Source organism: Sorex fumeus, unplaced genomic scaffold (genome assembly GCF_029834395.1).
Source record: "Sorex fumeus unplaced genomic scaffold, SorFum_2.1 ptg000072l, whole genome shotgun sequence".
Taxonomy (NCBI): Eukaryota; Metazoa; Chordata; class Mammalia; order Eulipotyphla; family Soricidae; genus Sorex; species Sorex fumeus.
Window position 1 is genome coordinate 57235891 of NW_026606129.1, and position 24263 is coordinate 57260153.

Consider the following 24263-nt stretch of genomic DNA (forward strand, 5'->3'; position numbering starts at 1 on the left):
GACCCGAGTTCGATTCCTCCGCCCCTCTCAGAGAGCCCGGCAAGCTACCGAGAGTATTCGATATGCCAGACACAGTAACAACAATGTCTCCAATGGAGACGTTACTGGGCCCGCTCGAGCAAATCAACAAACAAAAAATAGCTTCATGGAAAGTTAGCGCTTTACCAGGAAGCTACAACTAGGATAAGAAACCTTTTGATAATCAGTTAGTTGCACAGCTTGGAAAGGGAAGACCAAACCCAACAGCGGGGTATAGAGATGCCAGAGAAACTGATCAGCCACAGGCCCCAGGGAGGTTTGCTCAAAAGTGAACTGATGACAAGGAAGGAAAAGCAGGTGAGACTCTGCATAACCCCCAAATCAGGCTTGGGGTGTGTAAACTGCATATTTACACCTAGAACAACGCAGGAAGGAAATGAGAACAATATTGAAAAGGTTGATTGGGTGTGGGAGACCGCTCATTCTTGTCTCTTTCCCCTTTCTATATTTTTCCATCATGAACACACTCTTTTACAATGGAAAAAGAATAAAGCCCGTGTTGGGAGAGAAGGCAAGGCCCACTCAGAGCGGAATGATCCCTGCGTTCCACCATATGCACTGCTCTCAGCTCAAAGGAGCCCGCCAGCAGCATGCAGCTGGGACCGGAGGCTGCGCGCAATCTACACGTGGAGCTGGAGTCTGCAGCCGTCTTTCAGAGCGGGCCAGATTTTCCTCTTGGGCAGGCCAGCAAGGGGATTTATAGGCCCAGGGGGATCCAGACATCTGTGCCCCAGTCTACGTCCCCATCAGAAGCAGACAGAGCACCATGCAGTCGGCGGTCCCTCTCCGGCTTCCACAAATGCTGCCTTTGTGCTGGGGCCCTAGCCCCCAATCCGTATGAGGCCCCAGGGAGGCAAGGGAACAAATTGTGCAGTGTCTTGCTGGACTGCTGCTGCGTGGACCACTCTCAACCGTAACTGGGCTTTAACCTTTGTAGAAGGGGCTGCCGGTCCCCAGCTCTCCTGGTATCCTCCTGGGTAACCTGTGGCCTCCCAAGGAGTCAGAGGAAGGACTGCTGAGTCTTCCATTATTGGTGAGAGCATCCTGTTTGGCCACTTGGATTTAAGTCCTCTCTTCTCCTGTAATAAAAGAAACCCTGTGGAGAGCCATAGCTAGATATCCAAAGGGCCAGAGTTGTCTTTAAGGGGACAGGGACAAAGTAGTGCGGCAGAAAACCAAGCTGCCTATTTGTAGTTTTGAAAAGCACAAATAACACACACATGAATGACTACTGAGAGGGCTGGGGCTGCCCCTCCACTCCTCAGTCTCAAGTGGAGGACTAGAAGGGGCAGCAAGACCACCGCAGACAACATCGAAAGGATGGGGAGCTATCTGAGTGTCCCTTCGGGGTTCTCCTTTCTCATTCAGCCTCCTCTCAGGTGACATTTGCATGCTAGCCCATTCTAGCTGTAAGGTAAGCAATCAAGTTACAGGGCACTTACTGGGGTGCCAGGCATTCTGAGGAACTTGTTCTGCATATGCCAAGGTGAGAGGTAAGGGTGTGGTGGGAATGACTCCTCCAGGCTCTGCAGATTCCCATGCAAACATTCTGCATCCAACTGCAGGAGCATATTGGCATTTGATGACCCTCTCCCCCAGAGACACACTCAAAACATAAGCACATTGCTCCAGCTCTCTCTGAGTCTATATTGTAAAAACATTATGAATAACAAGTTCTCCTTCGTTGTTTCTGTCCGACAACTGAAACCTGGCATGAGTGATTTCTTATGACTTTTTCACAAAAGCAAATTCAAATTATTTGACCAAAGAAACTCTTGAGGTTTTCAGAAGCCTATTTCAATAAGCCAGACCTCTCTCTTGGAACTGACTTTTCTGTCCTTTCTTAGACGCAGACTGCTGGAATTCAAACCTGGCTGGATTTCTTTCTGCCTCCGTTCTCTAACTCAAAGGAAAATTCCAAGGTGATCTGATTATTTCCTACAGTGTTCCCAGTGGAGGGGAGAAAGAGGTGAAAGAAAGAGAGGCTGCCAGGGAAGGCAAAAGGAAAGATTCTGAACTCCTGACAATGGCGGATCTTAACGTGATATGCAGCCAGGGCTGGATTGTGGTGGGAGGTATAGACAGAACTTTCTCTAGATGCAGGGCCTTTCTTCAGATGCGGGCCAGCAGGTCACGCAAGGCAATGGCAGTGAGGTGGACTGTATGCTGGGGAGGACACATAGGAGAGGTAGGGACCCTCAGAGGGGACAGCTGACTGGCTGTTCAGGTTCAGCGCATCACTGCCATGTGCGAACACTGACCCAGAACCATCTTGACATTCCTACATGACGGTTTCAAATGTTAGCTAAAACACGCAGCCGGCAAAATAGAACTGGAGAGCCAGATGAACCAACCAGAAGGCAACTCCATCTAGATGCAGCAGGATTAGAGCAGGGAGCTGGGTCTGGAGGAAAGCCCACTCCATGATGGGGGATGTGTGAGGGTCTCCCCGAGACAGAAGGCAACTGTCAGAGGATAGACATAGGACGGGATGGCTGGCCTTGGAACCAAGCCTGGTTGTCTTACAACCATGGGAGGAAACATGGGCACTGGGATGGAAAGGAAAGGGTCAAATGGCAGTAGGCAGACTAAGGAATTTTCAAAAAGCAGAACTCAGCAAAAGACCAGATGTGCAGGACCAGGGCGGTGATGAATCTTCCAGGGGAAGCCTGCAATGAACTTGGCCAGAGGGCTCAGGGACTGGTCATGGGGGAGAAAAGGTAAACACATTTTTCTTCACTAGCTTCAAAGTCCTTCATCTGTTCCCCCAGATGATTTTTTTTCTCTTCTCTATCTCCCCCCCCCCCACCCCCAGATAAAGGGAATCAGGGAAGAACCAAATGTCCAGAGGCCTCAGCACTGGGAGAAACAGAATTGATCCTATAGCCAATCAGGTGATGTGGTCTACATTTAGAAGAAACTGAGCAGGATTAACAGAGGTGCGGACGGGGAGAGGAAAGCACTGAAGAGGCACAGCTCTAGAATAGTGACAGGACAGCATGGGCCATGTGGTGTCACGGGGTCTTGGCTGAACAGGGCGGAAGCAAGAACATGAGGTGGGCCAAGGGAGAGGCGCAAACATTTCTCAGATATCTTTATAGCATGGGTTCTCATCCACATTTTTCTAAATGGTTCAGAAAGCTAAGACACCACGATCTCTAAGTAGAAACATTCAAAACAAATGAAAATTAGCGACCTCAAAACTATCCAAGAGGGAGAAAAGTCATTTGTTTGTTTGTTTGTTTGTTTTTTGACTTTTTACGGCATGACTCTTGTGGGCCTCAGCCTGAAAGAGGATCTTTTTATGATATCAAGTTGGATCCAAATCCTTGGACAAATAACAATGCTCACTTTAGGAGATAAACTGTATTACAAGCTTGGGAATATCTGTGGCACATGTTCACCAGATCATTATGATAACAGTCAGTCTTTACTGCACAGCTAATTAGTAAATTAGCAGTTGCTAACTAAGGGCCAAGGTGCTTAGGCTTGGTTCTTTCCCATGCTATCCTGTACATCTTTACAGTGATTTGATAAAGGCACAACTGGCATCATTTCTAGTTTATCCATTAGGTAGAAAAGCAAGACCTACAGATGTTAACTTACTTGCCCAAGGTGACAAAGTCTTTGAAGGAGCTGAGGTCAGAACAAAGATAATTCACTCTGGGGCCCTTATTCTAAGCCCAACGTCAGCAAACATTTTCTATAAAGGTCCAGATAGTAAATCTTTTGACCCTGATCAGCCAATATGACTGTATTAGAAGGGCTGAACTCTGTCATTGCAATGCAAAAGCAGCCACAGACCACACAGCAGCAGTTGGGGCCAGGCTATGTTCTATCAAAGCCTGACTGATGAACACTGCGATCTGAATTTCATATCATTTTCAACATGTTATGAAACAGCCTCTCTTTTCTCTTCTCTCTCTTCTCTTCTCTTCTCTTCTCTTCTCTTCTCTTCTCTTCTCTTCTCTTTCTGTCTCTGTCTCTGTCTCTGTCTCTCTCTCTCTCTCTCTCTCTCTCTCATCTAAAAAAGTAAAAACTTTCACTCCGTGGCCAGAAGGAAAGAGGCTGAATTTTTTCCCTGCACACTGTGGTTCTGCTTACTCAGGCTTACCCGGGTGCTAGATTCCTTAGGTTAGATATCTTAGAACATGACCCTAAATGTGAACTTAGAGGGGGGCACAGGATTCTGAAGTAGGTGATGAGAAGGGACCCAGTAGATGAGATTTCTTGAGTAATCCTTCCAAGGACTCCACATGACCCCATTTTAAGACTGAAAAACAGCTTTGCCTTATGGCCCCTCATGTGTTCTCCACAATCAAAGCTGATGTGTATTCAAGTTCATCTGAAACCGAGGCAGGCTCAAATATAACAAATCATCCCCTGGACACAGCACGGTTTCTCCAAACATGCAGCAGCCTTCTTACCTGCAAGGTCTGACCGAAGCGCTTCAGTGGTGTGGCCTTCACAGGGGGGATGAGGTTTGCAAGCGATGTAACTCTGGAAAGGGGTTTTACCCGTTTGTTACTGGGCTCCTGGAGGATTTAAAAAAGAAAAAAAATGTCAAGGTCAATTACAAAGACAAAGTCACTCCACTACACAATCGGGCCCCACTCCACAGGCTACTAGTTCTGCTAGTTCTGCATTCTCTCTCACTCCAGTTGTTGGCCATGGTGCAGGGGGCAAGGAAGGAGCCATGGGTGGGGGGTGTCAACACAAGACTCCAAGAAAGCAGCAAGTAGGCAGCCACCAGCTCCCATGCCCCAATATCCCATGCCCCAAAAAAACCGACATGTAACTTGGAAGCCTCCACTTTGTAGAGTCTATAGCAAACTCAGATTCAACCCCTGATGTAGCAAAACGCTGTCTGGGATCTTCTGTCTAATGACCTTGCCAGACAGTCTTTGGAGGCTTTTGGCTTCATCTTTTGAAAACCTTTCTCCTCCCTGAGCCTGCAGCTTCTTTCCGCATACATTTTATACAAAGGCTTTCCTAAGGCACAAAGAATCTTGGTTTTATACTTCACTAAATATCTTTTTAATTGTAAAAAAAAGAATTCTTCTATTACTATAGTCTTAAGAAAGCATTATTGTATCTACAGTACACTTGAAGCGTCCATATTAGCATTTATAAATAGCAATTCAGCAGAAAAAGGAAACATATACAAAAAAAAAAAACCTACATGGGTGTTCACTTTTATCCTACAGATAACCACGATTTTGAAAATCATCTCTACATAAAACAGACTTGGCAGATCTGCAAATTACCCCAGACCCAGCTGATGAGTGGGAAATTATGCATTTCCAATGCCTTTGCAGAGGAGAATTACATAAATAAAAACAATACAGCGTGGGAAAGAAAGGGGAAAGACAAAACACTTGACAAAGAGAATAGTTACCCTGCTCTTCCTAAGCTCCATCTGACCTGCAGTAGATGCTGGACAGCACAAGAAGACACCAGATTTTGATGGGAAAAGCCAAACATGCCAATTGTGGTGAACTTCAATCATTTCAAGAGGGAGCCCTCCAGAAGATCATCTTTCTTTTTCAGCCATTGCTTTCAAAGTTTTGAGGGTTAAGCCAGAAGCTCACATTCTCCAGAACATCCCCACGAGGTGTTTTGACCATAGTAGGTACTTGGAAAAATCTTCCTTGAAACCTTGATCACTGTCAAGAAACTTTCATATCATTTTATGCCCTTGCCAGCCTCAGAAACAAGAAGTCTTCTTTGAAATAGATCCCTCCTTTTTTCCATTTAAAGAGACAACCAAAAAGGATAAAAGGTACCAAAAAAGAGGGGGAAAAAATCCCAAATCTCAAAAAAAAAAAAAAAAAACAACAATAACACACACCAAAAACACAATTCACAATGTGGCCAGGAGTGAGTTCACAATTTCTCAGTGCTGTGAAAAGCCCTTTCTAAGTAGAGAACAAATCCGGACTGCTGGGTATCTCTCCAGTTTCTTGGCAAGCCGAGCTGAACCGATAGCATGAAACCCTCCAAGCACTGTGGAAGGCTCTGTTCAAAACAAAAAGGATGAATCTCTCAACATGAGAGACTTAGAATTACAAAGACTGCAGTGCTGAAGAGAAAGCTCCAACAGCTCTTTGGTGTCCAGGTGGTGGTACCCTTCAGGATGTTCCTGTTCAGTGCCTGGCTCCTGAGCATCTGTGCCCAGAAGGAGAATTTCTGAAACGTCAGAGCTGCACCATCAGCATACTGAACACACACACACACACACACACACACACACACAGCCTCTTGAGCCTTCTAAATTTCTCAAAATGGCCCCTGTTTGGGGCTAAAAATGCCAAAGTTGTGATATAATCACCTTTGGTGGCACAAACTGCATTGCAGCCAGTAAGATTTCCTGGGGGAAGCAAAAAAGGTTTCAGATAATCCTGCACGCACCTCAGAGCCCAGAGACTCCTCTGTTTCTGTTTGAGCATGCTGGCGCTGCTGGGTCATAGATTCTCTTTCAGAATGGGGAGACAGAAAGGGCAAATGCCAATTGGGTTCTCTTGTTTTAAAAGGGGGCAGGGAGCATTGCACACTTGGCAGGCTGGGGGAAGATTCAACATTCCCCTTGCTGTGTCATCTTTTCTAAGGTTCTGCTGACTTTGCTGTCCATTTCACATGACCCAGACACACCAGGATTTTCTGCCGAGTTACAAGATGTATGCATAACGCAGACCCCTCCAGCCCTCCACAGGTCGAACCCAGTGCTGTTACATGAGATGGTAATTAAAACTCCTTCCTAAGGCATTGCTCATTGGGAAGTAAACATTACGCTGCTCTCCGGCAACTGACTTTTCCAAATAATGAGCAATCAAACTAGAAACAATTGTTGTTAACCTACAGTAATTGTTGTGAACCCGTGATCTAGAAAAGCAGGCTGGTACAATTTCAAAACCAGAACTACCTACAGGGTTTTGCATCTATGAAAGTTTCATGCCTGATCCACACAAGCAAAGAATGAATTGTGTAGATCTTGTGGGCTTCAGTGAGAATCAGTGGCCTAATTTGATTTTTCTTTTTCATTTACTCAGTATGTCTCCACTACGTTTTACTATTGCCTACAAAGAGCCCTTGGGGAAAATGTTTCCAGATTCTAGTTAAATAGCTCTATGGAGAACTGGCAAATGAAATAGTAGGGATGCTTTCAGGTTTTACAGAGAGATGAAAGAACCAAACCTGCAGAAGCTTCCTAGTCTAACTCCTCAGCTGCCACACAGAACTGAGCAAGGTCAATGCTAAGTCCAGCAACAACTTGCCCTGTTTCAAGTACACACACCCCCCGACCATGCAATTTCAAGACAGGGCAGAGGGCACCTCTAATAGAGCTGTTTAAAAGAAAAAAAGAAAAAGGCAAGTATTGCATATGCTATCTAGGCAGTATGTTCTGAATAACATCAGTTTTGTTTGATCTTTTCTTAACAGCCTCGCTTTCTTGTCTTACTGCACCAGCTAAGACCACCTATGCATGGTTGATTATAAGCTGAGAGAGTACACTAGTTTAATTCCTGATTCTACAATGATGGCGGCAGGTGGGAGGGCATGCCTAGAAGTTTCAGAAATTATCCTGGCTCTGCACTCAAAGATCACCACATGCAGTGCCAGGGATCAGATCCAGGTCAGCTGCATGCAAAGCAAGAGCCTTACCCACTGTTATATCCCTCTAGCCCTGCTAAAGTAATTATTATGAAGAGCTGTCAGTAAGTATTGTGTTTGATGACAGCATAAATGAGATACCCGCTATCGAGCAGAGGAAGTACCCTTCTTTACCAAGTTTGCTGTGAATTTTTTTGTTTGTTTGTTTGCTTGCTTTGTTTCAGTTTTGATCCACACCTGGTAATGGTAAGGGCTTATTCCTGGCTCTGTGCTCAGGGATCACTCCTAGCTGGGCTCAAGGGACCATAGAGGGACTATGCCAGTGATTGAACCCAGGTTGGCTGTATGCAAGGCAAGAGCTTTATCTGCTGTATTATCTCTCCAGTCCCCAGTTTGCTATGAACTTTTATTACAAATGAATATTGACTTTCATCAAATTTCTTCTTTGTCTTGACAGAGTAGTTGAGTTCAATGCATTTTCATTTTTGAAAAATAATTCGTACTTGTTGCAAAGCACCCCCCCCCCCTTAAGGCACCATGATTTACCAAGTTACTCATAACTGAATTTCAAACATACAATGTTCCAACACCAATTCTACCACCGATGTCAGTTTCCCTCTACCAGTGTCCCTAGGTTCCCTCCCACCAGCCTTCCCTGCTCCCAGCCAGCCTCCTTGACAGGCACATTCTTAAGTTTGATTTTGTAGTTCGGATCTTATGTTTACAGAATTGCTGGCTCTGTGTTTTAGAAGTATACATAAACCACCTCTCTATCCCAGCAATGTGCAATGTGCTGTGGCCCCTGACCCCTACCCTTATTACATCCCATCTCCTTCTTCTTACTCTCCCACTCAATTCCTTTCTTTCTCTGTTGCAGGGACTCTTGCCAGTGGTTTTTCCATATTTACTTTTCTAGTCTTCCTAAAATCCCTACAGAGTATTATCTATTATGAGCCTCATTTTAAAGATGGGAAAACTGAAGGACAGAGTGAGCCACGATGCTTAAATTTACTCAGGTGAAATGTGTCTAGGATTTACACCTAACAGAGTTCTTCACTAGAGCCTGCAAACCTTTTCTATATGGGAACCAGATGGCAAATATTTCAGCTTAATAGACCATTCAGACGCTTTTCTCATGACTATCAGTTATGTCATCAGCCATAAGCAGTAAATAAATAGATGAGCATGGCTATCTGTCTCTAAACAATGTGACAAAAACTTAAAATATAATTTTCATATGTCACAAAATATTCCCTTCTGTATTTTTAAATTGAAATAAAAATTTAAAAATATAATTAAAAATTTAAATATATTAAATATAATTAAATTTTGAGTATAATTAAAATTTTAAATATAATTTTCATATGTCAAAAAAAATTATCTTCCTTCTGTATGTTTTTGAATCACTGAAAAATATAGAAACCACTCTCTGTTATGGTCTAGCAGAAGTGGCTCAGGGGCCATACTTTGCAGACCACTGTTCTGTTCTCCTGCTGGCCCTACGGGGCTCAGGTCCTGGATCAGTTTTCTACTATGACATATACAAAGATGACACTCACAGGCATGATCTCCTCCCACAGCACACTTAGTCTTTAGGCTCTGGCAGGTGGCACAGTCTTGGCTTATCATCTCCCTGGTAGTGGATATATAAATCCTCCCCTGGTGAGGATATATGTAGGTTACCTTTTAAGAGGAAACTCTACCTCACTGTTTTTTATTCTTTTAACTTCTAAAAAATCAGCCTGAACAAATATTAGCCTGAATATAATACAAACAGTACCTGATCATTAATATATACAAATAAGAAACATTAAAAAAGAGATGGGGTGCGGGGTGGGGGCCGGGGGAATGCCAAAGCCACATGGGATTGGAGAGAGGGGATGAGTCAGAACTGGATGGATCACAAGTTGGTTAAAGTCAAAGTAGGGGCAGGGGAAATGAACTTCAATGTGCAGTTCTACCCACAGAACATGACCAAAATCTCCATCATAAAAAGACTTGTTTTAATGAACTGAAAATTGTTCTTGCAAATGCACCAGTGCCTGTGAAACTGAATTGGCCATTGATATTTGAGTCGTTTACTTCAGTTGTTAATGAGGGTCTAGTGAGACAGCCTCTAGAACAGATGCAATTAGATAAAAAAATCTGGTTTAAAAAAATCCCATTACTAAAATTACAAAATCCTCATAATTCCCAATGAATCAAGACCAGTACAGAGAAAGATTCACATAGATGGTATCCAAAGGTGGGAGAGTGACTCAGAAACATTTAAGCATACAGAGAGGCACAACCAGGGTCCAGAATCTATGAAGTCTGTTTATTCCATGGATGGTCTTGTACATTTGCTGGTTTGTTTTGTTCTTACTAAGATATGAAACCCATCAACAGGCTCCTGATCACTGAACTCTGACATAAAAAAAAAATCTGTCAGACTTCAACTCTGATTCATGCCAGAAACTGTACATAGAACACACGGCCACTCAAGGTTAGATTTCCAAGGACAGGAGTCCTTTCTTTATTTCTTTATTTCTTTTCACTTATGAAAGACTGCTAAGCTATCTGAGACTATGCTCCAAATGCATGCTTTTCTTTCTATTTCTACAATGACACTGTCCCCTCCTGGGATGGCTTAGACCTCCAGTCCTTGCTAGATTCTCATTTCCACTCTGCTTCTTGCAAGAAAAGGAAATAGAAAGCTCAGTATTGAAAATTGCCTTCACTTTACACCACTTCCTTTGGACCGAGCAACAGTTCACATGGTTCTAGTTCATGTCTGAGATTCTCATCCTCAAAACCTCTAGGTCACCACAAGTATTATTGTATTCTCAGTTCCTTTGGAAAAACCTAGTATCAAGTCCATCCCACCCTGTTGGGGTCTCTTACTTACTTACCAGTCTATTAATTTTTGACGTGCTTCTTCTTCCTTCCACACTATAGCTTTACTACAAATGGTCCCACCCTTCGCTTTTAGGGGGAACTGACAGTTTGCTTTGTATCTTGCCCCTCAAAGAATCCTGTAGATTCTCTTTCCTGGTTAATGTTTTTCTAATGAAATAGTTAAGAATAAGACTTACTTAAAAAATGAATCTTGGGGCTGGGGAGATGGCTCAAGTAGCATTTTAGCTACTTAGCACCTTAGCATATGCAAAGCCCTGAGTTTGATCCCTGGCGCCTCATGTGTCCTGAACAGAGCTGGGTATAGTCTTTGGGCTCTCAGCATTGCTGGTGATCCCCTAATTAAAAATATCTCACTGAAACTCACATAAGCTGGGTGACCTTGATCAAGTTACCCATAGTTTCTTCAAACAAAGAAATGGGGAAATAATATTCTCAGAATGCAGTAGTGGGAAATCTGTGGATAAAGTTATCATTTATTGGAAACATAAACTTATCAAGACCCAAACTAGAAATTTCATGTGAATTTGCTTATCATCTCTTCAAAACTTTCTACCAGAGATAATATGGTTATCTCTAGTTTGCAGATGAGTAAATTGAGGTTCAATTAGCTTAAATACCAACAGAGGTCACATATCTAAAATGGCAAAGGCAAGATCATAAACAAGAACACACACCTCTTAAATCTCTCCTACAAAATTCTGCTCCAGAGATAATGACGACAGGCACTGAGCACAGTGTTCCATTAAAGCATATTCTCAACTAATAGTCCCAGAACAGGACTGTTACATTTTCACAAGACTGTTTCTCTGACTCTTCCCCTTTGTATCTAAGAATAGGTGAACTCATCCAATCATCCAATTGTACTTTTTCTTTTATAAAGCACTGATTGAAAAATAATTTTAGGTTTATAGAAGTGTTGCAAAAATAGTACAGAGTGTTCCTGTGCCCTCTTTACTCCACTTCCCCAAATGTTACATCTTATATAATCGGAAACCATTTATCAAAGCAAGTGATTAACATAGCTACAACATTATTAACCCACTATTAAAGGAGTTTTGGGATTTCACTGATTTCCCAACTAATGTTCTTCTGTTCCAAAAATCTAATCCAGAATCCCACATTATATTTCACTGTTCTAGCTCCATAATTTCCTCCAATCTGTGGCAGTTCTCCAGTCTTTACCTTTCATGATATTTATACATTTGACACTTTCAAAGAGTATGGATTTGGGCAGGGGGAGGTGTTGTCATAGAGAAAGTACAGGGGTAAGGTGCTTTCCTTCCGAAAACCTGACCCGGTTTGATTCATGGCACCACAAATGATCCTCTGACCCTCCCCACCATCCAACCCCTGAAGAATCCCTGAGCACAAAGAATTGGCTATTTTATAGAAAATCTTGCAACTGAGATTATCTATTGCTTTTTCGTGTTTGTTATTTAAATTAGTAAATCTAATTTTGGGTATTTGGGGCAGGAATACTGCAGAAGGGATGTGACTGTTTGGGACCCTCTCAGAGGATAAATGGTGTCATGGTATCTAGTGACTAGTTATGCCAATCTTGACCAGTTGGTTAAAGTGGTGTTGTGCCCCCAAAAAGACAAGTTGACATCCTACTCCCAAACCTGGGATTGTGACTTTGTTTTGTGTTAGAATCTTTGCAGATGTAATCACATTAAGATGATGATACAGTCGATTGGAGTGGGCCCTTAATCCAATCACCAGTGTCCTTATAAGAAGTGAAATTAAGATAGAAACACGCAGGGAGAACGCCATGTAGTGACGGAGGTCATGATTGTAGTGATGTATGTATGAGCCAAAGCACACCAAAGATTTGTAGCAAACACCAGCACCTGGGAAGAGACAAGGAGGGATTCATTCCCCTGCAGGCTTCTGAGGGAGGATGGCCTGCCAACACCTTGACTTCAGATTTCCAGTTTCCAGAACAGTGAGAAATAATTTTATGTTGTTCTAAGTCACCTGGCTTGTAGTTCTTAGTGATAACAGTTCTACAAAGCAAATGCAGGGGGTGTCTGCTGTATTGAAAATTTACTTTTCCCCCACCTTTGTAATCAATACATATACTGGAAGATAGTGGTTGGATTTAGGGCCCACTCCAATGTATCATCTACTGTATCATCATCTTAATGTGATTGCATCTGTAAAGATTCTAATACAAAGTAGGATGTCAACTTGCATCCTTATAAGTTCAACCCTGCCTGTGTTTATCCAATATTTGCAAAGTTGCCTTTACTGATATGTTCAGTGCCTCCCTAAGGGAATTTCTCTTGAATGAAGAAGGAGAACCAGGCAGAGTACACAAGACAGCCCAAGCATTTACTTGGCGCAAGCAAGGAGTTAGCTGAGGTGCTGGGTAGGTGGGGCATGGTGGACTCCAGGGAATGTAGGACAGACACAAAGACAGCAATGAGGAGGCCTTGATGGAGCTGTTTGATAAGAGGAATGTGGCTGTAGGGATAGAAAGGGGAGCAAGCTAGTGACTATCTTATTTATTCGAACTAGAAGAGGATAATAATGAAATAATGGTTTTCTAATTCCAAAATTTCCATCAAATTTTGTTTTCTGTTCTCCTTTCCCTGGCACAGAGCTCAGTGACCCAGTGCCATCTGTTACCAGAAACTGAAAGACAAGTAATGAAACCCAAATTCCAACGGAAATCTGGCTTCATCGATTAGGTCAGATGTGTTTCAGAATTACTTGCTTTCTAAGCCACGAGGTAAGCAGAGAGTCTTCATTCTTACAATGACAATATTTCTCTAAACACTTATCACTGGGTTTGAGGACCTTAACAACCCACCAGGAATAGCTGTGGGGAGGATCTCTGATACCTTTGGATTGGCTCAGCACAAAGATGTCCTCACATACTCACTCCCACCCAGAATAATTCATTTCTCCAGCCCTGAGTCTGGTTGCCTTGCACTAAACATCTGAGAGAGATCTGATTTCCTCTTTGGTAAAATGACCCAATTTCTCCACATTGTACGCTCTCACAGAAATCCTTCTTCTTTCGCACTTTAAGAGAAAGAAATTAATGATGGCTGCCTTTTGTTAGGTTGGTTTTGGTTTTGCCTTTGTTTGACTTGGTCACAAATGGGGGAACTAAGAAGGCTTGGACAGATAGCTACAGAGCATTCAGAGTTAGTTCAGTCCGTGGCCAAGCTTCAGTGAAGGTACCAGAGTGCTATGCTAAGGATGTCATAATTTTTCCAACCTTCCTTCACGGAAATGCGACAGAGCAGATGATAGATATATCCCAAGATGGCCTGGGCAAGTCCACAAAAAAATCATCAACTCGAAGGGGTGTAAAATGGAACAAAGAGTGTTGGAGAGATAGTACAGCTAGCCTTGTATGCTGCCGATCTGGGTTCAATCCTCATATGGTTTCCCAAGCCCCACTAGGAGTGATCCCTGAGCACAGAGCCAAGAGTAATCCCTGAGCACAGCTGGCCCAAACATTTTTTAAAAGTATTTAAGAATACTTTTAAAAAATGGAATACAGTAAGGCAGGAGGGATGCCTTACGCCCTGTAGATCAAATCTGTCTTAGTTGAAGCCAGAATCCACCTGCTAAGAGCCTGGAGCAGTACTATTTGACAGAGCTAAGACAATGCTGGCATGAGATTCTGGAAGTACACTCGGTTCCTGCCCCAAACACAGTGACCCCCCTAAATACAAATAAAAACAGAGGAAAGAAAGAAACCACACTTTACGACTGTTTCTGTGGACATTTGGCCTCCTTTCCTCCATTCTTTCCTTGCTTCCATCTAGTCAAAAACACACAGTGGCAAAACCAGCATGGCTCTCCAGTGTTCATGACCACCACGGAATAAATGAAAAGAAAGGTGGGCCAAGAGATGGATTTCATCCAGGGTGCCCTGGAGAAGCAATTAATTTTACTACAAACAGAAAGGCTAATGTTCACAGCATTTTGTTTTGTTCCTGAGACAAGACCTCGAGCAAGCAATTAATCATTATTTATCTCATTATCTTAAATGTTTGTCCCCACATTGTAAAAGTAGCTTATTCAACTTGTCTGCTGTAGGGAAATTCAGATTTGTGGAATGATGGTTTGTGGGCTGAAGGAAAAGAAAAAAGGAACCATGGGAAATAATTCAGTTAAAAAAAAAAAGTGGAGGGGCCCTCCAAGAGCTGAAGCAGGGCGCAGCAGTATAGATCATGAATACAATCTCTTTGCAGTGCCAGTAAAATAAAACAGAGCCACTGCTTCAGACACCGTCTTTTTGGCTAAGGCTTCGCTCCTCAATTACTTTCAAAGTTATTCATTTCAGTCAACATTATAAGGGTAAGTCAACATTTGTCCTGGCAGCAAGCCCAAATTTGTTATTTTATTAGTCTGCTACTGGTTCAATTGGCCCAAGATTAAACAAAGCTAATAAATAGCCCTAAAATATTGGAGTTTAGCAGAAAACCACATTCAAGTTCTCTTACACAGGATGTTACTATTACTTAACCTTGGGTCGGAGAAATGCACACCCACACCCCAATAAGTTTCTTTCAGCAGATGCCAGTCTATGGACTGAAAACTCATTTCGGTCATGCCCAGACATGGCACGACAGACCTTCAGAGAAAGGGGAAACCAAATATTTAGCTCTTTCTTCAGTCTTGAGCTCCACATCTGCCTTCTGAACAACAGCAAAGCTCTTACTCTGTCAAGGCGGAAAGGGCCAGATACTCTGGGCTGAAGCTCTTCAACAGTTGGCCCTAGAAGAGCATGAGGCTGCCAGCAGTCCTGCCCCTGGACTCCACAGAGCAAGGCCAGCCTTGGGCCTAGCAAACATCTTCACCTGATTTTAAGGGGTTACCTAGGCCTAGTTGGCAAGAATGCATTGACTGTGATGAACCCACCACATGAGCCCCATTCCCCAGGCTGGAGAATGGCGCTAAAGCAGCACGGCCTCTGGTGGGAGGAAGTAGCAAGGCACACAGGGGTGGTTGCAGTGGCCTAATCATAGTTCCAGGACCTGAGGAAGCCGCTGTGGCTCCGGGGTTTCATAACCACTCATTTCCTACCAGCTTCTTGGAAACCAACCCCTGGGTGGAATGCAAGTTCTGTGTTTGCCTGTCTCTGTGAAAGGGATTCCCTGACACTCCCTGGAACTGGGTGAGAGTCAGGTAAGGGCAAGGAGTGCTGCCCCTGGGAAAGCAACTCTTCCTAGTTCAGGTCTTGGTTTGTACGGGGCTCATTAGTCCTTTAAGGGGACAGAGGGGGGATGTGGCTCTCAGCGGTAAAGCACCAGGCCTGCACGCATAAGACTGTGGGGAGTCTGACCTCTGCCGCCACCCCCACTTGACCCCAGCACTGTTCCTGTGGTGTCAACATATTTTTGTCAACAATGACGACAATAATAGCAAAGGGAACAGGGAAAAACAAACACCACAGAGTCCTTTGGGCACAGTTGCACAGGAGCTGAAAACAAGGGGCAAAGTCAAACCAATATTTCTGCCCAGAGCACAATGCCCTGGGAACTCCAGGCGCGATGACAGAGGGTACTAAGACTTCTGGCTAAAACAGTGGCCTCTGCAGGCCAATTCCCATGGAATGTGGGGGTGACTCTCCTCTCCCTTTCAGGGGAGTTGGAATGGGGTGACGAAATGACAGAGCATCATTCTTGGTACTAGTGTGCTCCCGCCGGAAGTTGTCAGTAAATATTAGATCAGTTGCAGTGGCCTAATGTTCTGATGTCCTAGGAGAGGCCCACTGGCTTCCATAGCCTCTAGTGCCCTTGCCCATCCCTGAAGCAGTGGGTTTTGTCCTGGGCCTTCCAGGGACAAAGCCTGAGCCCCAGGTCATCCACCATGGACTCAACAATCACATGCTCTGGCCAGAAGCCCTGGGCTAAGTATTTGGATTTTACATTCCTGCCTTTCTTTCTTCCTGCAGTTTTATCATCTGTTTAGTCAAGCTCAGGGTGGTGGGGGTTGGGGTTGGAGGGAACAGAGCAAACCTGGGAGTGGTTTGGCAGGATCCAAGGCTAAGTCAGAAAAGGAACACATCAGTTAAATCCAAAGATAAAAACCTGAGTGTGGGGGAGGGGATCTAAGAAGGTGGGTCTAAGGATCTTAGAGAACTCCTCCACCCCACTCTAGATCCCTGAATTACAGGCTATAAGAGATTACCACTTGCTTTGCAAGTGGCCAACCTGGGTACAATCCTCAGCTTTCCATACACCCAGAGCTCTGCCAGGAATAATTCCTGAGAGATAGGAGGGAGTAACCCCTGAGCATTGTTGAGTGTGGTCCCAAAACACAAGACAAAACAAAATAAGAGCTGCCATCACAGTACTATTCAGGAATAGGTGACATAGAAACAGTCAGCTCATGACAGATGTGCAAGGTGATATTTCTACCCCAAAGAACACATTAGCTAGGGTTTCCAGAACATACAACAGAGAGAAAGAGAGAGAGAAAGAGAGGGGGCAGGGGTTCATTGTTGGGGGTAGTTTGTTTTTTTTTTCTCTTTCCCTACCCCCATCCCCTCTATCAATCATCCTTTGAAGCTCAGCATTATCTTAGTTTCCAAGAAAAGAAAAAGTGATGAAAAAGGATGAGCAGATCTTAATCTCAGAGTTCCAAAGGAAGGACAAATTGTTCCAGATGAATCTGAAGGGAGCAAACACATCTCAAGCAAGCAAAGCTGACACAGACTGCCATCTGATGATGACGATGATGCCACTGGGACCAAGGATGCCACCTTCAGTGCCAGGGAAGCATGTGACCAGGCCACAGGTTCTGCAGGAGAAGAGCACCTTCTTGTTACTCAGACCATCTCTGTTTTTAACAAGAACACAGATTCAGAGCAAACAAGCCTCAAAGAGCTGGGAGCTCCAGATGGAAACCTTAAACGCATGTGCCATGTTCCTTGGAGACCATGAGCTGCTCATCCTCACACAGTTTACCCCTTGAAATCAGCTGTGCTTGCACTTGGAAGTGAAGAACACTTTAGAACTATCTGCTCTCTTCTAAGAAGAGCTCATGCAGAAATTGGAGGGGGTGGGAGGGACATATCAGTCATACAGCCCTAGAAAATGGACAGAGTCAGTTAAAATGGAAAGTTTTTCAACTTTCCAGCTTTCACTTGACATTTTGCCATTCAATGCATAATGGTGGTATGTTAGAAAATAAGGTACAATGTGTAACTATTCAGGGACCGTGAGGTCAGAAATCTATACTGGCCTTCCTCTTGCTTCTGCACAACCCAAACTGAGCAGATAGCTTCCAAATGCGAATCCTTGAGGTATGTAGGTGTGTGTGTGTGTGTGTGTGTGTGTGTATACATACAGAACAAAAGACTGACTTACTTTAAGAATTTTCACTTGGTAGCACTTTTTTTAGTGACAAATTTTAAAATGCCCACTGACAATAGATCCCCCCCCCACACACACACCAAAAGCTCATAACAAACCCTGGCTCCTGGTGCTTTGCACATGCAACCTTGAAACCCAGTGATTAAGTGTTATTTCTAACTCTCCACAATTAATATGCAACCAGATGTATAATTATCTACAACCGGTTAAAACTCAAAAAGCCAATGAATTTGAAAAATGAGGTATTCTTCAGCAAAGGAGGCAAAAATGCCTGGAGACCCGGCCTCACTCCACTCCCCACCTACTAGCTAATTTCAAATCATAAAAACTCAAGATGGAAGATAAACAGACGATGGTGGTTGACTTAAAAAAAAAAGTGGAACACAGACCTGTGATTTGGAGGTTCGGTTTTTGTAAAACAATGTTGGTTTAGCCATTGAAGATTCAGTGGTAAGGGGTGCCAACAGAATTTCCAGAAAAAGACAAAGGCAGTTTTGCAGTATAAGGAAGTTGTTATTCCTGAGGTAAAGGGCTACTGCAGAGGAGGTCGTGTCAATACAAGGGGTCGTGACATACGAGGGTTCCCTTGGAGAGACAAGCTGCAGCACACTTTCCCAGTAAAGGCTCCCTAAGAATCTTCCAGGGATGGAGAGAACAGCTTCCTTCCTGGTCCAACCTGCAGCTCTGCCCTTCTGTTTAGGCCTCAGGCTCTGTGTTCCTGAGTATGAGGAGTGGGTGGCAGGAGCATCACACCTGGCTAAGCCTCCTGATTTGTGATTAAACAAATGACGTGCTGTCAGGGCTCGCAGTCACTCCCAGATTCTAGCAGTTTTCTAGAAACAGAATTGTTCTCCCACCTCTGCGTCTCACATTGTCAAGAAGAGAATAAAGTGCTCTAGAGATGCCGGGGGAGCCCTGTATGGAAGGTGGAGCCAGGCAGTCATTCTGCACACACACACACACACACACACACACACACACACACACACACGCACGCACACACGCACATGCACAAAATGCATGCACAATAAGCATGCACATGCACACATGCATAATCATGAAGGCATGCTACACACATAATCACACATACTCACCTAGAACACACAGCAACACCATCACCCCATTTTATAGACAATGAAGTGGGTATTCAGAGAAACAAAGCAACTCTCCCCTGACTTGAAAGTCTCTTCCCAGTCCCACACTGGCCACCTCCCAGCATATATATACAACATCCTTTCATGTCGTAACAGCAATAATACTGAGGGTTCCTTCAGGCCCAGGATTGTCTAGGTGCTTTTAGGGCAGAATTTCTTTGACTTTTCTGAATACAAATGTGCCCATTTCATAGAGCGGACAATGAAGGTTCAGAGGGGTTAACTGCCAGTAGTGGCAGTGGTCTGAGACCACAATGCGAGTCAGCAACATTCTTAATCATAATATGGCTCTTTTCCTAAGCCTATTGGCAGTCTGAGAGGAAACAGACCAGGGGGCTGATACTGAGGCAGGGAATTGGAAGAGCAGCTGTAACAGTCAAACCCTGTCAAATGGAATTGGCATCCCCCAACCCTCTGCTTGGTGTCTCCTTCCCACTTCTTCCTGTGCCCCCAACTGTCTCTTCTCCAACAAGGGCACGTGGGAACTGGTCTCTTCGTACACTGGGGCTTACTAGATGGCCATCTCCCAATAAAACTTCCACTTCAGTCTGCCAAAGTCCCAAGTAATATTGTAGTCTTTCTAGAGAGATGACTCAAAAGGCTGGTGTGCTTGTTTTGCATGTGGGAGCCCAGTTTGAAACACACACACACACACACACAAACACACACACACACAAACACACACACACACATATACACACACGCCTCGCCAAGCATCTATCACTGAAAGTGGCCCTCAAACCAAGGACAGCTGGCTTTCCTCTGACAACTGCCAATATGTCAGGCTTTTAAGTAGCTTCCTCAAACTCAATAAAGTCCAGGGGCTGGAGCAGTAGCACAGTGGGTAGGGTATTTGCCTTGCACACGGCCGACCCGGGTTCGATTCCCAGCATTCCATATGGTCCCCTGAGCACTACCAGGACTGACTCCTGAATGCAGAGCCAGGAGTAACCACTGTGCATTGCCGGGTGTGACCCAAAAACAAAAACAAATAAAAAAAACTCAGTAAAGTCTGAAAACAGAAAGCATAGCTTTCTCTTCTTTAAATCTGGGGGGTGGGGGAATGATAGGTCAAATCTGGTCCCAGTAATTCTTTACGGACAAAGAGCATTATGGGTACTGTCCAGCTTCCTCTTCAGTGACTTGCGTGTATCATGCTATGGAGTTTCCCCACATTTCCAACAAAAGATCTATTTAGAGTGAAAGCACTGCTAAAGAATGGGATGGGGGGGGCTGGAGCAATAGCACAGCGGGTAGGGCGTTTGCCTTGCATGCTGCTGACCCAGTTCGATCCCCGCCATCCCATATGGTCCCCCAAGTACCGCCAGGGGTAATTCCTGAGTGCACAGCCAGGAGTGCAGGAGTGACCCCTGAACATCGCTGAGTGTGACCCAAAAAGGCAAAAAAAAAAAAAAAAAGAATGGGCAAGACTCCAAAGCAATCTAATCTCACCTGCTTGTCTTGGGCCTGGGGCAGTGATCAGACCAGCACAGTTAAGATTCCCTGAAGAGGGCCAGAGTGCAGAGTGAACGCTTTATATGGAGGAAATCTGGGTTCAATGCCAGTCCCATGGTTCCCTGAGAACTGCCAGGATAGAACCCTATGCGCTGAGAGAGGTGTAGCCCATGAACACTGCTAGATGTGACCCCCAAACAAAATTTCCTGATGAGGGATCAGGGGTATAGCTCAAGCGAAAAGGCCTGGGTTTGCCCATTGGCCCTGTCTGGTCTCTGAGCACCACTGGGCATAAATCCCCTCCGTCCACCCCAAAAGAGATTCACAGATGATAAATGGAGAGATGACACACTCCTCATTTCCCTGAACCAAGCTGCCTCTCTTCCGAGGGCTCCTATGCGACCTTCTCTATGAAAATCACCATATGCTGGCCTTCAACTTTTTCCACCTGTGACCCCTTTTCCAAGGCAAATCCTGGCAAGTTACTCATGATGTATTCAATATGCCAAACACAGTAACAATAAGTCTCAAAAAAACAGAGACATTCCTGGGCCCGCTCAAGCAAATTGATGAACAACGGGAGGACAGTGACAGTGACCGTGACTTCTTTTCACCTGAGATGTTTTTCTGTGACCTTAGGAATAACAGTATATAAAACAGGTGTACAAACTAGACATTTATGGATAATAAATCAAAAAATCATTTAAAAATTTTTTCTTTTTCTTTTTTTTTTTTTCGCAACTGCGCCATTGAAGAAGAAAGGATGATGGGAACACGAGAAAACCACACTGAACTCTTTTGTCCCACCTGGCAGGAATGTGCGTGAGTGCCTGCCAGCATGCTTGGAATATCTTTTGTTTTTAAAAAAATAATGTCCAGTGCCAACTCAGATCCTTGGGAAACTGGGTGGGTGTTTCCTAAAAGGAAATTCAAGTGACCTCTCTGTGAACCCCTTGATAGGACTAACCACAGCATCCACTCAACTAATAGATATGAAAAGTAGGTGCTGCTGGAAGGGTCTTTGGAGCACTGGCTGTGGGCAAGCCCTGCAAGCCCACAGTCGCCTGGAAAATTCTCAGCCAGATAGCTGAGGAGTTTCCACAAACTGGTCTGAGCTCACAAGATTGGGATTCAAACTCAGCTCCTCCCATGTCCCGAATCCAAGCTCCTCGTAGCTAGGTTTGATGACTGCCTCAGATTAAAAACGTCAACTTACCAATTCTAACTGGAGGAGGAAAGATGATAATTTAAACGATTCCAACTGAACCTCTTGGGACTGCTTTTTACCCTTCGGATTTGGTCCTTAGAAGAGAAATTCTGGTGTTTTTTGTTTGTTGTTTGTTTGTTTGTTTGTTTGTTTGTAAGGTGGCTAAAACTGAATGCAAAACATTTCCCATGCTACAGAAAAGTTAAACTTACCCTATGAAAAATGAATTGAGCTGTTAGAAAGTCAATGGGCTGAGTTCATGTTCTGCACGTAGGAGGACAGGATTTAAATCTCAGTACTACCTGAGCACCCTTGGGGGGACCTCTAAGCACTAAGTCAGGAGGAGCCCCTGGGTACTGCTAGTGTGTCCATCTCCTACCCCCAAATACTGATATCTGAAATTTGGGTCCTATGCTCAAATTCCAAAGGTCAAGTCTAGCCTGTAAGTCATGGTCACAGGCCTCCTGTTGTTCATCGATTTGCTCGAGCGGGCCCAGTAACGTCTCCATCATGAGACTTGTTACTGTGTTTAGCATACTGAATATGATACGAATACGAATACGTCATGGGTAGCTTGCCAGGCTCTCCGAGAGGGGCGGAGGAATCGAACTTGGGTCAACCATGTTGGCTGCTTGTAAGGCAAACGCCCTACCACTATGCTATCGCTCCAGCCTGTAAGTGGCTGTGGCTAAACATAGAAACTGATGCTCTTAATCCCAGAAAAGCCTTCCTTTGCAATGCTCTCCATACACTGCATCATTAGGATAGTTTCTTAGCCCTATGTCGAGATTCCTGAACTATTACATATCTAATGTTTCTTTACAGTGCATAGTAAACAATGTAAAATTAAATTATATTACTGCTTTAATTGAAAAATCATTATCACCTATCCTAAATAAATCAATCTCAGGTCCACAGACTGGTGTAGCTCTATTGATATTAAACCAGTTGGAAACCCACTGAAATAGATTCTCTACTCCCCCCCACCCCCCAAAAAAAAAAGAACTCTGTAGTTTCAAACTCTTGATACTTTTGTTTCCCTGAAGGTTTAGGCCTGAGCTTCGTTAAAAGGGGAAATGTGCAAGTCACAGACTCAAAAACATACCAGCTCCAGAGGTTTTCACCTTGACAAAATCAGATGGGTCAAAAGTAGACCAAACACAATTGCCACTCAATGCCTCTTTTGCAAACCACAACACCCAAAAGGAGAGAGAGAGAACAGAGGGGAATGCCCTGCCACAAAGGGAGGGGGGGATGGGGAATGGGGGGTGGGAGGGATACTGGGATCCGTGGTGGTGGGAAATGGGCACTGGTGGAGGGATGAGTATTTGACCATTGTATAATTGAAACCCAAGCACAAAATTTATAAGTCTACAACTGTACCTCATGGTGTCTCACTAATAAAAATTAAAAAAAAAAAAAGAGAGAGACCTGTAAAGGGAAAGTTGTTCAAAATTATGGTGGGTCCTGGCTCCTGTTATCACCTTGTCCCTGTATCATCTAAGCTACCTCAAGTGGTATGAAACCCACCTTTTGAGAAATAATGGTCTAACCTAATCTCACTCCAGACAAAGACTCTCTGGTTCCTAGTTGCGCCCTGTTGCCAGCTCACAAAGGGAGCAGTTGTAAGAAGAAATAAAAGCTTCTAAAGAAATTCAGGTGAGCATTTAAGAGTCTCCCAAGCCAAGTTCCTTTTCTTTAGCATTGAACCAGAACAAAGTTCCCTCTCTGAGATTCTCGGAGTCTGGGGGTAACGCATTTTGAAGTCTTTTCTGATGTTCTCTCCCTGTTTAAAGTCTATGATAAGTCCCTATCAAGAAGCTAAAGCGGAAGGGGGTGACTTTTCTGTGGCTGACACTTGAGCTACCATCGATGCCTTCCTCTTCTAGCTTCAACTTCCTTTGCCATGGTGGTTTGAGACCTTACCTTGTCCGTGAGACCACACCCAGAGGGCGTCCTGAGCAATCACCAATCGGCAAGAAGTAGGGCTGGTGTGTGAATATAAACCAAGACTGCCAAAAACCTAACCGGAATAGTTAGTGAACCACCCGCATGCCTCCCCTACCTGAAGTGAAAAATGAGTAGTGTCTTCACCGGTGACCTTTAATTATCTTCTCTGTATTTGCCTGGAATTGTTCGTGTCATGTGTGGGGATTTGGGAATTATGAAATGTTAGCCTTGTGATATAAGATAATACACTTGAGAAAGGAACTTGTGCTGGCCTTGTGTCAGGGTCAGAGAGCACCCAAAGGAAACCGATCACTTCTCCCCCTATCAGGCCCAACACCCTCTCTTTCTACCCACTGGCTGGTTCCCTTTTCTTTGTGTGACTGCTGTTTCCAGGAAGACCTCTCATTTCCAAATAAGACAGCTGCAAAACACTGAATTTTATAAAGTTGTTCTTGTAGGCTCTTGGTTTTATTTCATTTAACCAGGTTACCAACTTCTAGTGATGTCTATGGAAACCAGACTCACGGGAAATGGGCTCTAGTTCTCTTTAGCATTTAATTAACACCGCTGCTGGAAACATCAGACCTACTGAGCTCCAAAAGACAC

At 44.1% G+C, this 24263-nt stretch overlaps 1 protein-coding gene across 4 annotated transcripts in view; it reads right to left on the reverse strand.

Moving 5' to 3' along the window:
- ARHGEF3 (Rho guanine nucleotide exchange factor 3) overlaps positions 1-24263 on the reverse strand; it is a 345442-nt gene that overhangs the window by 38881 nt on the left and 282298 nt on the right. For 3 of the 4 annotated variants that reach the window (XM_056129189.1, XM_056129190.1, XM_056129192.1), the window contains one exon: positions 4467-4574. In XM_056129189.1, the coding sequence (XP_055985164.1) occupies positions 4467-4574 (108 nt within the window). Of the gene's footprint in view, positions 1-4466; positions 4575-5437; positions 5770-24263 lie in introns of those variants that run through there. The other variant, XM_056129191.1, reaches the window with a different exon arrangement.